The sequence below is a fragment of the Uloborus diversus genome, chromosome 4 (assembly GCF_026930045.1).
Source record: "Uloborus diversus isolate 005 chromosome 4, Udiv.v.3.1, whole genome shotgun sequence".
Classification (NCBI taxonomy): Eukaryota; Metazoa; Arthropoda; class Arachnida; order Araneae; family Uloboridae; genus Uloborus; species Uloborus diversus.
In genome coordinates, this window is record NC_072734.1 from 159,940,181 (window position 1) to 159,955,195 (window position 15,015).

Genomic DNA, 15,015 nt, shown 5'->3' on the forward strand with positions numbered 1-15,015 from the left:
AAAAACATAAACCATAAAACATCTTCAAACACATTTTACTGAAAAAGGAATGATCAAGTATTTTTACGCTAACATTTATGTTGTACTACATTTATGTTTAGCATTAAATTAAGACATTGTAAAACAGATGTAACATCTCTATTTTTTCTCACACTCAATACATATGCTTGAAATACAATAAAAAGAGAAAGTCAAAATATCAAAATGAAATAAGCCAATTAAGGACTATGTTATCTGCAGGATATGCCTAGACACTTGAACTAAGTTTGGAGGAAATTTCTGCAAAAGATACAGGTAAATAAATAGTAATAATAAATTGAGCAACATTTCTTTACATTTTGATGTCATGCAGGGACATATTACTGGGTCATAAAAGACTAGGACTTTAAAAAATTGATGTTTGCTTTTTTTTGTAACCAGTTAAGCTTTTTACTTTTGTAGAATGGCTTTTTATATCTGAAATTTGGCTATCAACATTGATTAGGCATATCCAACACATTTAATGTGAATATCATATTAGATTGCCAAGTTGTTTCACACAATAATTCTTTAAATATGTGATCAAAATACAATTTTTGGGCAAAAATTTATTGTTTTGTATATGGTTAGTTATATATATACATAGTGGAATACATACAGAAAAGTATTTTAGTTGAATATAAATTTTTGAAATAAATATCCAGGTAAATACCCAATTTTTGTATTTACCTGGGTATATACCTTGGGTATTTACCTGGGTATATACCTTGGGTATTTACCCCTAAAAATAAATACCCGGGTATTTTACATCACTAATTAAGAGTTATCAAAGTTTGATATTTTTGATAAATTATTCATCAATGGCTGGAGAAGAAATGTTTTTACATTTTTTTCAAAGAAAAAAATACAAAAGCAAGAAAGTTGTAATTTCTAAAGGGGGGCTTGAGCCCCTCTCGCCCCCCCCCCCCTATATGGGCGCCCTTATCCTCATTCAGCAAATGTTATCTGATGATTCTGAAAATTTGGAGACAAAAATACAATGTTGCAATTTTTAAACGCACCAATGTCTTTCATCATTGGGTGTATACATATGTTTGTATACCTGTTTTTTATCATTCAGGAAAATTTGGAGTTCCACTCAGCAAATTGATAGCCTCCCCCCTCCCCCAAAAAAATTTAAGTTTGTGGCACCCTGACTGTGTTATAGAAGTAGTAGTCATTTTGTAAAAGGTAGAGAAATTTTTTTTTCTCATAGTTTGTTTTGGAACTCTTCTGACCACATTTTGAAATCTAAAAAATTTCTATCACCGTTTTAAAGTGCTCTCTTTTATCCGCATAATCTAAACTTTTCGATCTAAAAAATTAGGTGTGGTCATGATCACAATGTGGTGCTACTGTGTGTTTATATGCATAAGTGTAATTCGTGTAATTTTATTCTACTTCATTTTCTTCATATATATTCAGCATTTACTTCATCTTTTTAAAACTTTTATGCTGCTCTTGTCATAGTATGAATTCAAATAATAGTTTTTTACTTTTTTTTATTATCATCACTTTGAAAAACAATATACATCATCACAATGCAAAAATAAGCCAAAAATTTGTTGGCTTATTGTCAACCAACAATAAGCCAACAAATTTTTGGCTTATTTTTGCATTGCCTCTTAAAATTTTGTTTTGAACCTGTAATTTAAACAAGAACAGCTCAAAATTAATAATCAGATGTTCGAACTTATACAATTGAAAGGTAAGATTCGAGATAAACTTAGATACAAAAACTAAATAAGTAAAATCAAGTAAAAATAAACCAAATTTTTTGAATCTTAATCTGCATGGATTTATTTAGACTTAGCAATTACGTGATTCAAAGATGTAGAGTTTAGTTATGCATTCTCTTTTAAGTGTTTTTCTTTTCAGAAGGCAAAAATTTTTAAAGGAAATTTTTGGGATAAAAATGTAATTGCTTTAATTGTTTTTAAACAAAACATTGTTCTAAATTTTTGAAATATTTTCAAAATATAGGTTATAAAGTATTGACTATTGATATTTGAATAGATAAAATAATCAATTTTAAGAAACTGATGTATAATAGATTATATTTATGAAAAAAATATGTAAATTTTTATGCCTTTGCATAGCTTATTGAAGCAACTGGACCTATATGCATTCTTTTCTTCCTCCCTGTTATATTCCTTGGATCCTTCTTTCTTTTTAACTTGATGCTAGTTGTTGTTACCAGTTCTTATGATACAGTAACTAGTGAGGGAGAGGTAGGTTGCATTTCATGTTTGTTTTTACTCTGTATTAATCTGATTTTAAAGTATCTAAAATACAGGGTATGTTCACTAAGTGTTGGGACTGGTTCCAAAAACCAAAATTTATAGCAGGTATCATTACAAGTACTTAATAACCTTCAAAATACATTCCTCCTGCATTGATACACTTAGTTCCGCGCGTCTGCCACTCGTCAAAAGCCCGCTGGAAGTCCATTTCCAGAATACTGTTGAGAACTTTTTTCATCATCTATTGAACCATCTTGATGGAGTCGAACCAATATCCTTTGAGCTCCCTTTTCATTCTCAGAAACAAGAATAAGTTGAGTGGAGCCAGGTCTGAGCTGTCCAAAGTTTCCCAGGCGACAGTTTTTGTTCCATGCTCAAGACTTTCGGTGCCAGCTTCGCGCTCACTTTCCTCATCACAAGATCCTTTGTTACAATGGTGTGGACTGATCCAACTGAAAGACTAGTGTCCTCACTAATAAGGGTGATGGTTAAACGCCTGTTACAGTCCAAAACTGTTTTCACGTTGGCCACCTTTAGGGATTTGAGCAGTCATCGTGCGTCCAACGCGGTAATCGTCTTCAACGTGCTCCCGACCTCACTTAAACATTTTGTGCCCCTTAAAAACTATGTGCTGCTTTAGGTATCACCCCTATAAGCCTTTTTAACAATGAGCTCAAAGAGATATCCTGAGTTTAAAGCAAAATTTCACAGCGTTCCATGCTGGCGGGTTGACACCATAAAAAATCACACATCACAAAAATCTACCTCTTGTCTCAACGCATGCCCGCAGGCTACTGAATTTAAGTGTGCCTGAGGGGTGGAGGACCCCTCTACCAAAGCCAACCAGTTGGAGCACCCTCCGCCTCTCGGTTGAGAATACAACAAACCAGTCCCGATACTTATTGAACAGACCCTGTATAAATAGGAAGTATATGATTAATGATATATATGATGGAGGTTAGCAATATTTACTTTGCGCTTTTGCTTGATCTGGTCAGGTAACAAATCTTGTATTTTACATATCATGTTTTTTTTTTATTTATTAATTATTTATTTTAATATAAATTTTAGTCATCAGTGCTTAGAAACTTTTTTGACAAAACCAATATTTCTGAGGTGCTGTGATCTTTGAAAGTATTACAGAGTTTAAACATTTAAAAAAGAAGCTTTTATGTTAATTCTATTGTGAGGCACCCCATCAAAAATAAAGCAATTTTTATTTTCTGTATGTAAGTGGGTGGCGGTGTTCAATATATTTTCTAGATACACTCTTTGTTTAAATGGTTAGATTGGGATTGTAATAAACCTTTGTATCAGAATCAGGTTGACTGTTTTCTTTCCAATAGTGTTGAGTATTTTTCTACACAAAACTTTGAGAACAAACGGCTTGAATTGTGGCAATCAACAGATTAGCTATTTCATCATGATGCATTTGCTTACGCAGCATTGAAATTCAAGCAGTGTTCTTTGAAAAACATAATAGTGGTTTCTCATCCCTTTATTTACTTGGCCTAGCTTCTTCGACTTATGGAAAATCTTAAAAAGAAAGTGTTTTCACAATACAAGAGGTTATTTAGTACACAATATTGCTGGTTATGTAGTAAAAGCTGTTGAAGGCACTTCACAGTGTTAATTTAGGAAAATATAAAATATACTTTAAGTTGCTGAAAAATTGTTAGAACTGCTCTTTTTCATCCAACAAACTGTATCTGGAAAGGAATTGGCATTTTCGAGATATTATTTAAAATGTAAAAGAAATCAAAATTTAAAAAAAATCATTTTTATTGTCGGTACAAAACAGACAACTGAACATAACAATGTTGTCTGCAATGATATTTAATAGCAAAGCTTAGGGAAATGTTAGCCTCTTTTGCGATTTCTAACTGTTTCAGGAGAGCAGCTTCATCAAACTCTTAATAGAATGTAATAAGTAACAGTCCTGTACCTCCAAATGAATTGAATACCTCCTGCCATCTCCTAGCTTTATTAAAGTATTTAGAACAAATAATAAAGAAACTGTACAGTTTATGTAGCAGTCACTTTACATTCATTTTTAATTTGAAGACGTAAAAGTTACTTTAGAAGCAATATTGTTAAGTATTTCCTCTTTCAATAATCAAGCCTCCAATTAACAAACACCTCCTTTACCCATCAATCCCCCCGACCCATGGTGGTTGTTTTAAAGAGGTCTCTCTGTAGATAAATAAAAAATGTTATATAATTAGAAAGGATGAAAAAATGAAATACAGTAGAAGACCATTATAACGCACACCTTGGGACCAGAGCTTTTGCGTTATACAGGTTTTTGCATTATATAGATCATTTCACAAATTTTGAAACTAATATTCAGATTATATCTATATATTAGCACTTCAGAATGAGTTTTATCTGCAATGAGTATTCAAGCACCAATATTACAATTAGTTATTCACAAATAAATATGTCTCACAATCAAAATCCTGCACTTCTGCTAGCTTCATGGTTTGCATAACAGCCTAATTTTCAAGAGCCATCTGGTATTTTCTGTTTACTAGGAGTACTAATTTAAAATTCAAAAGCTTTGAAATAAGATGGAAAGATAAAAAAATTTCAAAATTTAATTTGCCTAACAATTTTTATTTTTGCAAAGCAAAACAGAGGGGTTTTTTAAACTTCAAAACCTATTGTTTACTTCTGAAAAGTAGTGCGGTTTATTGAGAATTGCGTTATACAGGTCGGCGTTATAATGGTCTTCTACTGTATTCTAGATTTTAACTAAACCAAAAATACAGCTAGAGCATTAAATGTATTTTAAATATATTTTGTTGCCTATAAATGTCCCACCACTAGGTATACACAAGTGTAAGTGTAAACAACTATTAAAGGAATTGTTTTAAAAACATTGAGCAATGAAAAGTAGACAATGGCATACCTGCCAACTCTCCCGTTTTTTGCCCATTTCTTTCAGCATTACCTTTAAGTATCAATATCTCTCGTTTTTCTTTGGATTTTCTATTTTATAATCATTCAATAATAATTTATTAAGATTTTCGTTTGTAAAAGGAAAATTGTTTTTCGAATCCTGATTAAAGGGCACATCCATATCTTATCGACCTTTCCAAGACCTGACGGCAACAATGTTCTGTACAGTACACAGGCCTGGCTTTGGTGGCAGATTTTAAGGGCGACAGGTTTTGAAAATGGAAACATATTTTTTAAAAGTATGAATATCTGTTTCAGTGTCATAAAATCCATTCCTTCAATGCTAAAAAAAATAATAATTTAGAGTGTACCAGTGCTTGGATATGCAAAACCCAGTTTGGAATTTAACTAGAAACTCACTTTAATTTTAAGCACTTTACAATTTTTTTTTATTAATGTATTATTAATTATTATTATTATTATTCAATGGGAGGTGGGCGGCACTTCTCAATATCGTCTAGGGCGGCAGAACGACTAGAGCCGGCCCTAACGGTATATCATATGCGTGTGGGAAAAAGGCACATTTGCATGAGGTTGAGCAGCCATCTTTTAGCATGTTTCTGGTTTGTCCTTTTTATGGTTCAGAAATTCAAAGGTATTTTCAGGATCCCTTGCTATCAGCCCCCCACCCTGATCCCAAGGTACCAAAAACAGTGTTTGAAATAGAAACTTATTGTTCTACTTGAAATGTACTTCCATAGAAAGCTCTTTGGTAACTTTTTTTTTCAGTATATATACTTTAGTTTATAACTTGTATTACACATTTTTTCCAACTTATTATCATAATTAAAATTGTAGCTATGTCTTAGGACTAATGACACTAGTATAAACAATCCTCAAATAATGTCGTTTAAAATGTCTCATTTCTTGAAACTTTGAGCCATTACTGGCTCAAAGTTTCAAGAAATGAACTCTCTTCTTCCTTTTTCCATTTCATGAGGTTGGCAGGTCTGCAATGAGTAGTAAACTGTTTCGTAGATTGAGAGAGCAGGAGCAGTGGTTATATCACTATATTTTCAGGTTTCTGAAGAGGTCAGTAGCATACAAGTCAGCGAAATAATTTCATGTATTAATGAAAGCAGCCTGCTAATTTGCGTTGATTTGAACATTAAAACAATTTTTAGAACGTTATAAAGAATTTTTAGAGCATTTGAAACAAATTTTAAAAACATTAGAATGGATTTTTTGAGCCTAATACATGAATGAATGTATAAAATAGACACTCAGTATTTATATATACTATTGGCACTGTATATTTTACTTTAAGCAATTTTTACAATTTGTATAAGCATAACAATGTCTCTGCAAACTCATGTTCTTTCCTACATATATTCATGTACAAAAATGGGTTCTAATGTTCTAAAAATCCATTCTAATACAGTCGAACCTTGATATCTCGAACCTCCTTATGGTTCGAGAACCATAAGGACCGTTCCTCTCAACCCTTGATGTCACGAAAAAAAAATTTTCCCCTGCATTTTCTATAAAAAACTCCAATGAATTTTCCATAGTTATCTCGAAATTTATTTTTCGAAATCCTTGATATGTCGAAATTTTTGCACAAAAGCAAGTTTCAGTTGTCGTTTTTCTTAGGCAATTTTTGTAGTAAAAACAGTTCCAGGGACCAGTTTTCATCTCTCTTCTTGGAAACTTTGATTAGGGGATTGAAGCAAAATAAGAGGGAAGTGTTGGTATGAAAGGGGTGCTGTGTTTTCCCCAGAGTTTAGAATCTTTGTGCATTTCTCTCGAACATGTTGTCCACTTTGAGGAAAGGGGGTTGATTTTTCGCCAGTCAGATTTCAAGTGAAAACGGAAAATGCGTTCCTTATTTTCATCATTCTGCTTTTTTAACTCCTACAAAATGGCTGCTGAAAACTTTTTTAAATGTTGGGAGCTACTAGTTGAAGATAAGGATTTTTAAATTTTTAGGTGAAAAACCAAGTTGAAGTTGCTGTTCATTTCAAAATCTCTTCCTGTGCACTTTCGACAATTATAAAATTTCAAATCTAGTAAAATATTGAAGACTACTTTATTGATTGTAATTCAAAGTGGTCTCATATTACATATATAAATGCATATAGCGTATGTGTATGTAATTGTGAGAATTTCTAGTGTATTTTTTTCAAAACCTTGATAACTCAAAAACTCGATATCTCGAATTTTTTTTCCTCTCTTCAGAGATTTGAGATATCGAGGTTGTACTGTATTTTAAAATTTCGTTTTAATGTTCAAAATGAAGTAAATATGCAGGCTGTTTTCATTAATGCATTAAATTATTTCGCAGACTTGTATGTTACTGATCTCTTCAGAAACCTGCAAATAGTGATATAGCTCCTGCTTTCCCTTGACGAAGCAGTTTACAACACATTATTTATTCTTCTTCATTTACTACTTTTCACAGTTCAATGTTTTTCAAAAAAATTATTTCATTGTTGTTTACACTTGTGCATGTCTGTACATATTATGTTCAATTGTTTAATTTCTCCTTTAATTTCTTTTCTCCTAGGCTGCAAATCAAAATCTTTCTAGTTATAGATATCATAGTAGTTTTCAGTTTGAAATAAATAAGTTGTGTTTGCATCCCCTTCAAACAGATGAAGAAACACTGAAACATGTTTTAAAAGAAAGAGATGATATCATATATCATCATGAAGCTATAGCTAATAGATGGAGGAAATTAAGGAAGCGCATTTACCAAACAGAGCATTCACAACCGTCATATAAGGTATTAAACATCCCATGAAACTCATGTAATGTTTTTCCAAACATAAAATATCTTTTGATGACTTTTATTTGTATATTTCTCAACCTTTCTAATGAAATTTCAAATAATTTTAGATTTTACAAATACTGTTTGAAATCATATTACTTTTGTAATAATTTGAATCTTATTACAAATTTTATCTTGCATAAGAGGATTTTAAGAAAGATAAGACATAAATATTTTAGGAAGGTACAGTTGGCTCTCTGTTTAACGACTTTAAAGGGACCACAAAAAATCGTCCTGAAATAGAATGCTTTAAAAAGATGGTCCTACAGTGGACCATCTGGGACCGTGAAAAGCCGTCGTTAAACAGAGAGTCAACTGTTTTTAATTCTATTTTGCTTTAAATTTAGTTGCATAAATTTGGTAATTTTAACTGCTCTTATTTCTCATACAGTTAATGATGTGTTGAAAAATGATTTTATGCAATAAATTGTTCTTACAAAAAAGAAAATACTTGGATTAAATTCAGTAAGCAAGCAAATGAAGCAATAATAACAATAACCTTTAATGAAACAGTTTAAATTATAAGAACTAAACTAGCTGGAAGAGTGGGTTTATTGAGCATATAATGATAGTTAAGGGAGCTAGCTTGTGCTTAATTATATTCAACAAAAAATAAACTAAGTGATTAAATTAGTGTAAGTGAAATTGATTTGGCTCTTTTCTTGATTTATATTTAGTTTGTGAAATTTCAATTTAGGTTTTTAGTAATTTCTTCTTTGAGACTGCATGCTTTTAAATATTTATTATTATTGTTATTATTTAGAGCAGTTTAAAAGTATCATTACCATTGATATTTTAAAGTATTAGATGTTAAGTGTTTTTTTCCCCCTTTAATTTAAAAAAAAAACAGAAATAAAACTCTGTTTGCAATTTTAAATTTAAAAAGAAAAAGCTGCACAGCTGAAAACAATTGTAAAAAAAATGGACAAATAAAAATTTAATATGGCGTTAAATGTGTAAATTATCAAGCAATATAAAACTATCTTTGTGATGAAATTTAGTGAATCTGAATTTTCATTACTGTTCAATAATATTACATATTAATGACTGTCTTTATTTTTAGAATAAAAAGACAGCTGAAAGTATTTATCGAGAAAAAGGTTCGTGAAAATTATGCATATATTCATTAATGGGGCTAGATTTTTGCATTTTGAGCATTATTTCTTTTGGTCGTAAAAACCGGTACCTTACTTTTGGGCTTAAACACCGTGCCACTTATGAGAAAAATGTTTAAAATCTCAATGAGGTAGACACAACAAGTGCCACACATACTATGTTTTTTTAATTTTTTATATAAGGTTTCTCTGTGTTTTGGAGGAGAGAAACTATTTCAGAAAGGAGGAAAACAAAATGTGATAAACATTTTTCAAAAATGATTTCAATTGTCAATTTTGTGTATAAAAAGATTTTGCCTTTTGCAATCTAGAATTTTGAAACTGGTTAATTTTTTCTTTTTTTTTTGTGTGTGTGTGTGTTAATTGCTAATTTAAACGTGACTTAATATTATTAAATTTTCCCTATTTAACTTCTTGTTGCATTATTACATGTGCTTTTTTTTTTTTAACAAACTCGCTTCCAAGCGATCAACTATGCAAAATCTTGACGAATCTAAAATTATGTGCTTACCAAGTAAAGAAATTCGAGTAGAGAAATATAAAATAATCAATTAACCAACGTTTTGAAGCACAAAAATTGTAAATTACTGCAGACATGTTTTATTTTATGATTTGTTGATTGAACGTTGTGCAATTTTTCATCTGCATGGCTACAAGAAACTTGCATCTGTTTGTAATTTGAATTATGCACCTCCTCCATGTAACATGTTGCATTATTAACATAAAACATCCCTCTGGCTCAAAAGCAAGTAAATATTGTAATAAAACTTTGTAATCACACCTGGCATAAACACTGCTATGTGTTCTCGGTTTCAGACTCTCGGCAAAAGCGCGTCTTTTTCCTATGGGGTCGAGTCGGGGTTGAACTGTCCCTGTGGCCCCATTTGTCTGAGTCATTTTGGGCATCAAAACTGGTAAACTGCAAACGCGGTAGGCACGGGGGGCTTCGAGGTGCAATGCAATGTAATGCAGACACGTTTTTCAGTGTTACAAGGAACACCTTTTTCAGTGCGAAGAAGTGTGTGCTTCTGCATGAAATATCATCCGAGAAAAGCAACACAGTGGAACAGGAGACAGTAGAAATACCAAAAAATAGAAATTTAGCAAAACAAAAAAAGACAAAGTGACACCTGGAGCCGAAATTTATTTTATAATTCCACTAGAGGTACCTGCAGGGCTTTGCCCGTAATAGAAAAATTAAAAGGTCTTTTGGTTCGCCTGTATATTTACAAATAATGTATGGTGAATTTTCTCGCCAATTGGCTTGTACCCATGTTACGGTTCCACGTTGTGATCATTTCGTATCTCGCCAATTGGCTTGTGCTCATGTAACGGTTCCTTATTATGATAAATTCATAATTTACTCCTTCATCTTATGATATTTTTGTTCTTAAAATTAGAATAGAAAAAGAACCACATTGAATTTTCGAAAAATCGCTTCGAGGTACACACCCCCATGCTGCAAACTAACCTTGTGCCAAATTTCATGAAAATCGGCCGAATGGTCTTGACGCTATGCGCGTCACAGAGATCCAGACATCCAGATATCCTCCAGACAGAGAGACTTTCAGCTTTATTATTAGTAACGATTAGGGAAAAACCGTTAAGTAATAAATTTCCAAGAAAACCCATAAACAATGCAAATTGTTTAAAAAGGAAACCACTCTGATTAAATTAGCAATAAATTTACTGAAGGGAAAAACTATGTATGGAAGCAATGTAACAAATAACGAAATAAGAAAGCAAAAAATGAAAAAATAAAAGTCAGAAATGTTCAGATGTTCACATAAAGATAATAGAAAAACTAAACCAATTTTTAAAATGCAGTTCACACAGAAGAAAAATACCGAATTGCAGTTAGATCATTAAGTTAACTAAATTAGACCAGTTCCTCAGGGTGTGGAAAGATTCCCAAAAATCAAGATCCAACGAATTAGGGCATTTTTTGGATAATTTGATAAGAGTTAAAATCAAAAGAGTGATTTGAATCTCAACAGTGTTGAGCAATACTGGATTTATTCAGCTGTTGTTTTTCACATAGCTTTGATGTTCTTTTAAGCGAAATTTTAAAGAACCAGACTGGTCCTAGTTGATTTATCTATTTTGAATGAAGATAAAGTGCTTTTCTGAAACTATTCTTTCCATTGCAAGTAACAGCTGCTTTTAGTAAATTATTTTGAATGCCTACAACCCTATTGAAACCTTAATTTTTTTCTAACTTCAAAATAAACTTGGGGGTTTGAAAAGCTTAAAGTAATGAATTACCCCTTAATTTTGCCACATATGCAGAAATTTATCCCATTGACATATCTATTTTAATTAATTTAGATACAATTTGATAGTTAATCAGTATACCTAAGTGCTATTTTGATTGTGAGAAAAAGCCACTTAAATTTTAACAGTTGTTTGTAGTGTAATCTTCCACATTTGTTCAAAAAAAAAAACTTTTTCACAATCAAAGATCCTTTAACAATTAAAGTTATACTGGTCTATACTTTAATTATTATTTATGACTATAAAAAAAAATATTTTTGTTCCTATCTACGTCCATAAATATGCCAATTGAAATATTACCTTGTGTGAAATGGGGAAGGGGGGGGGGGTAGGATTTGGAATGAAATAACTATTTTGAAGAGGTCTTTAAAAAATTCTTTTCCTGGCCTATTTCTTGGTAATTGGAACCAAAGGAAATGCTTGTTCTTGTTAAAAGAAAACTATAGGTGAAAACAGTTAATATGGTAAAAATGCTTTTTATTTTAGAGCTAACCTATTTCCTTGAGTTTCATCATAGAACAGGAAGTCCCATTCTATGCCCTGTTGCTTTTATTAATTACAATTTAAGAACTACAAATTTGCCACCAAGTGTAAATTTCTGTATAGTTATCCTTGATTTTTTCACTAAATTTGAAACTGTTTATAGCCATACTAAAATATTTTAATAATAATAAAATAGTGTATTACTTTCTTTTAACAGGTTTTTTAAACCAATTTCAAGAAAGGATTAAGAAATTTGCTGAAAGCAAATTGTTTAACAATTTTATGCTGATCATTATAATTTGCAACATTATTACTCTTGCTTCAGAACATGAGGGGAATACCGATTCAAGGAGATATGTTATACAAATGTCAACATTGGTATGTGAAAAAACTTTATTATTTAATGTTAAAAAACTTTATTCTTTTTATTAATTTCTCATGCTGATATCACTGATAAAGCCTTGCTGTCAACTTAAAATTACAGTATAACCTCTATTTAACGATTGTCATGGGACTGGAAAAAGTTATTGTTAAATCAAAGAGCATCAACACTTAATACAGTCAAATCCCGACCAGTAAACATCATTAAGTTGAGGAAATCATAAAATTGGACATCGGTAATTCGAAGTTACAATGTAGTTTTTTTTTTTTTTTTTTTTTTTTTTTTTTTTTTTTTTTTTCAGTTCTAAAACTACTCTTGAAAATTTTACAGCAGATTCTTAAATATAGCTTTGTCCAGTAAATAATTACTGAGCTTTTTTAATAAGCATGTAGCCTGAATCAGTCTATCTCATATCTTAATACAGGTTATGATTTAGTTCTTTCACAAAAACATTTGTTAGAGCTTATTATGCAGGAATATGCATTAAAAAGTTCAGTGTTGTAAAACAAAGGTGTCCATCCTATGGCCCACGGGCCACATCCGAGCTGCGAACTGATTGGTGTTTCCCAGGGGTGCCCACCTAGAGGCGGTCATGGCATAAACTGCGCCATTGAAATGTTTAGGGAGGGGGTGTTTTGAAGGGTATTTTTTACTTTTTTGGGGGTTGGGGTCTTTCAGGGTTTCCGCTACGGTCGCATTTTTCGCATAATGCGAAAACACTATCTGAATTGCAAAAATAAAGCAATGCATTTTCGCTTTTTTGCTCAAATAAAAAATAAATTAGGTTTTTAAATAAAGAAGAAATGTATGATCCTAGAGAGGAAGCGTGCATGGCGATAATCAACTTAATCTTTTTTAAATCTTAGCTAAGATGTTTAAACTACAATTAAGTTCAATAACTATTAGTCTTATCCAGCATTATGTCCCCCCAATAACTGCTTTATTAGGAGGAGGGGACTGCAACGTTCTAAACACCAATCATGTTTTCTTTTTTATTTTATGTTTTAAAAATATTGCTGTTGTACTTATTTCTTCAAAGATGTCACAAATGAAATATGAATTTTATTTTCAACTGGAGATGAAACACACTGAGGCATATATAAATATATGAGAATGTGTAACATTTTAGCATTTTGCTAACGTTTTTCCTTCAATTTTAGCTTTTATGCTAAAGAACTTTTGAACCCAGCTTAAACCCTGGGGTCTTTGCAATGTTTTGGGGGGTGCACCCCTGTGTTTCTGATTGTTTTGTTTCATGTTACATATCAACAAGAAGTTCCGTCTAGAACTAAACGAGTCTACTTTCCTGTATACCCATACTACTTTCTAGTACATGATCAATATTCCTAAAAATAGCTAAAATCACCAATTGTTTCAAACATATTTTTTTAATATCTTAAGCTGATTTCTAGGAATAAAATATTCCTCACTCATCTAAAAAAAATAGATGCGTAAAAAAAAGAACAAATGAAATAGCAGCACTTTTTAAACAAAGCAGCTAATACACTTTTTCCACTAAAAAAAATCTTTAACAGCTTTCAAAATGAAAAAATAATAATTAAAATTTATAAGCTCATTAAAATAAATACATCAAATAAAAAAAATCGTTTCTTTTTCCCATGTTGCCAAAATAATTTTTAAATGAATTAATGCATTTACCAAAATAAATAAAAACAATAAAATGTCAATTTAAAGAAATAATTTTCATTGTCAAAAAAAAAAATCATCTGCGCATATGTTTATGTAGAAACATAAATGACACCAAATTTCTCTGCCAAAAACTAAATACAAAAAAAGAAACTTTGGAGTGAAAATAAAAAAAAAGTCATATCAACAATAAGTATTTCACAGTTAAAACCATAGCTGCGGAGTCGGAGTCAATCTCATTTTGAGATAAAGGAGTCGGAGTCGAATATCCAAGAATCAGAGTCAGTCATTTGTCCTCCGTGTATGAATTTTTGCCAAAGCTACGAAGTCGGGGAGTCAGAGTCCGATTAATTATCAGGCACAGGAGTCGGAGTCAGGTGCCCCTAAATTTTCAGAGTCGGAGTTTGAAGTTTGGCGTCGAGCTGTTTCCAACAAAATTTGTTTGAAGTAAATCCGGCTTCAAGTACGGAATCTACATTCACTTTCAATTTCCCCGTAGGAGCTAATGTTAAGGGATTTGAACTGTTCAAAATTGAATGGAAAATTGTTCAAATCAAAAAGATATTTTATATACAAGTTTTTCATCAAAAGCTTTTTCCTACGAAGTTTGTTCGAAACAAATTCGCCTCACAGCTCGGAATTGCTTTGAATTTCCCCGTAGGCGCTAATGTTAAGTTTTTTCAACTGCTCAAAAAAAAGTTCAAATCAAAAAGTGAAATATAGGAATAAGGTGTCCTCGCCGAGATCTTTCAAACAAAAAAAGTTCGTTCGAATCAGACGATTCATTCAAAAGTTATTAGGGGGGGGGGGCAGGCAGACCGACAGACATTTTCCCCCATTTCAATACTACTTTCCAATTTTTAATTTTTCGATATTTATTTAATTATTTTATTTATTTTTGACATTTTTTGTTCTTTGCGATATTATTAGGATGCATTAAGCTTTTCATGCTTTTTTCTTCTTTTTCTGGGAAAGTAGACTAAAAAGCATGATTTGTAAAAGTGTCACAAACAAAAAAAAAAAGTGTCACACAAATTTGGAGCCAAATAGTTAAAAATTGGTTTATGAAAAACAAATGCATTTAATAAAATATGCATCAAGTAATGATAACATTCATTGGTT

The 15,015-nt window shown here is 31.4% G+C and overlaps 1 protein-coding gene across 1 annotated transcript in view; it reads left to right on the forward strand.

Annotated features, from left to right (window-relative positions):
• Nucleotides 1-15,015, forward strand: part of LOC129220953 (sodium channel protein 60E-like) — a 67,614-nt gene that overhangs the window by 16,694 nt on the left and 35,905 nt on the right. Inside the window, exons 9-10 of the mRNA XM_054855388.1 lie at nucleotides 2,118-2,249; nucleotides 7,729-7,947. Coding sequence (XP_054711363.1) covers nucleotides 2,118-2,249; nucleotides 7,729-7,947 — 351 coding nt within the window. The remainder of the gene's footprint in view (nucleotides 1-2,117; nucleotides 2,250-7,728; nucleotides 7,948-15,015) is intronic.